At 40.8% G+C, this 2,554-nt stretch overlaps 1 protein-coding gene across 1 annotated transcript; it reads left to right on the forward strand.

Moving 5' to 3' along the window:
* Positions 1-268: 268 nt before the first annotated feature.
* Positions 269-1,836, forward strand: LOC131792758 (contactin-associated protein-like 2). The gene is made up of 3 exons (XM_059110159.2): positions 269-607; positions 697-814; positions 1,229-1,836. The coding sequence occupies exons 1-3, from the start codon at positions 269-271 to the stop codon at positions 1,834-1,836; spliced, it is 1,065 nt and encodes a 354-aa protein (XP_058966142.2).
* The last annotated feature ends 718 nt before the right edge of the window (positions 1,837-2,554 follow it).

The raw sequence follows: 2,554 nt of genomic DNA on the forward strand, positions 1-2,554 counted from the left end.
GCTTTGCTTTTCGGCCGCCGATTCAATTTTTTCAGCCGTGAACATTATTAGCCGTCATACCAAACGCCTGAATGTGTTTTTTTTTTAATTATTTCCGGCCAGCTCTCGAAATTTCGTCATTCAAACATGCGTTGCATCTGCCCCATAGATGGGCTTTTAATCATAAAAAGCAAACAATACCATAAAAGGATAAGTTTCTTTTTCACAATTAAAGTGCTTTATATCTTAAAGCACCTCATTCAGGTGTTGTCGTCCAACAGCCACCATCATGCTGCTCCTGCCACTCTTATTATTTTTCCCTTCGTTGCTTAACCTGATGTTTGCCAATAGTGCTCTCTATCGAAATCCAACAGGCGAAATTTCTCTCGGTAACTTTAAGTGCGACCCCTTCTATTACCTTTGGGAAGAAAAACTTACATCGTCCATGGTAAAAGGTCAGTTTTTCTGCGCTTTCCTTTGTGTTAATGAACCGAGGTGCTATTCGTTTAACGTAGCAGAGTATCCTGACTCCAATGGTCTTTATCTTTGTGAGTTGTTGGTCACTGACAAGTACAGAGCTACTGGAAAGCTCTTTGCAAATGCCACATTCCATCATTTCAGTCCTGGGGTAAGCTCTCCTTACATATTTGGTGATTGAAAGGTATTTTTATCAATAGAAATTGTATTGTTTGTGGAACGTTCTCGGTCTATTTTCAGTCTCCATGTGAAAGCGCTCCCTGTAAGAACGGTGGTGTCTGTGATCCTAATTATGAGTGGAACTCCTATCAATGTCACTGTAAGCCTGGATTCTGCGGAACTCACTGCAAACGAGGAGGTATAAAACAGTTCGTGTGCTTTTTTTGTTTTATTTTTTTTTTTTCAGATGTTGAAAATTACATTTGCAGAGGGTTTTGATTCAATTTTTTTTGTGATTGGTCATTTTCACTGAATCGTTTACAACTTTAGCTTCTTCAGAGCTCTACATACCTCTTAAGTGCTTCACATCCAGATAAACACACAGCTGCTGCGATAGAGCATTATTCACGTAAAAGTTTGCTACGTTTCATTGCGTACTCTACGTCATTATTATGTACAATGGGAATACGAAGCACGCTAATGATTATACACGGATTCTCCTGACAAAATGTAATCCTTCCCATAAAAACCCCCATGAGTTTAATCAGATGCCAAGAACGCATTAAATAAGATAAACTCAATTATAATCAATTTCTACTTTTTTGCTTCCAAGGAGATAAAACCTGCAGTCAGATCAAACTATGTAATCTCCCAAGTGGATCTTACGTCATCGACCCTGATGGAGAGGGCGGAGTGAAACTTTTCAAAGTCTATTGTAACATGACTGACAAGGACGGTGTTGGAGTGACAGTTGTCAGTCATGACAGTGAAGGCAGGACGTTGGTGCGATGGTTTAGTGCCAAAGGCTCTTATTCTCGCTCCATCAATTACACGGAGGCTGATATGGTTCAACTGGCAAACCTGACAGCTTCATCAGCTCACTGTGAGCAGTTTATAAAGTACGAGTGCTTCAACTCACGGCTCCTCTCCAATGGTAACATGTACGGCTGGTGGGTGTCACGTGATGGAGAGAAGATGACGTACTGGGGAGGAGTTGATTCTGTTGATTACAAATGCGCATGCGGCTTGAATAACACATGTGCAGACATTAACTTCGGATGCAACTGTGACGCGGATGACAACACATGGCGAGAGGACAGCGGCCTCCTCAAAGATAAATCCAAGCTGCCAGTGAAACAACTGAGGTTTGGAGATGCCTATTATTATGGTGACAAGGGATACCACACACTTGGAAAGCTCAAGTGTTTTGGACGCATTTAAAACTCACATACAAAAAAGTGCATTGTAACTGTACACTTGCTTTTTGTAGCCTCGGTTGACGTACCGCTTTAAAGCAACTAGCTGTCTGTACAATTGCTTTTTGCAGTTCGCTTTTTGCGATCGAAATCGACGAAACAATTTTGATATGAAGTGAAAACCACCCTAATTTCGACACATATCGTATGCGTAGTAGATTATTATACATCCCTATAGGTGCCAAAGGCCTTTCTTCTACTCATAGAAGGGAAGAAGAATGGAGAAGGAAGAAGTGCGAGGCACCGAGCGGGATCACTTCACCTGAGAAGATTGTTTCGCTTTCCACCGATATCTCACAATTTGCGACCTTTTAGGCCTTTAACACCATAAGATTTCAATGCAAATTCTCGCCTGGGAATGCAAAAAAGCCAACAAGAGCTACGCAACATTTAACTGTATCGGTGTGTTTTATCGAAAAAAAGGAAAAGCTTGACCTTCAACCTCAAGTTTATATTATATTGTTCGCGGCAGTAGATCAACAAACATGATGATTCAGATTTTTTCTGTGAGCCTAAGGAAATCGAACATATTACGTGGTGGAGTGAATGCAATCATCTCATAAATATCAGTTGGAAGGTGAAAATGTTTGGTTTTGACATATAGTGCATGTCTTTTAGCATTTTAAGCATCATTTTTAGGCGCCGAAGGCCCAGTTTCCGCTGCTTGTAGTTTTAGACGGAGA

Source organism: Pocillopora verrucosa, chromosome 3 (genome assembly GCF_036669915.1).
Source record: "Pocillopora verrucosa isolate sample1 chromosome 3, ASM3666991v2, whole genome shotgun sequence".
Classification (NCBI taxonomy): domain Eukaryota; kingdom Metazoa; phylum Cnidaria; class Anthozoa; order Scleractinia; family Pocilloporidae; genus Pocillopora; species Pocillopora verrucosa.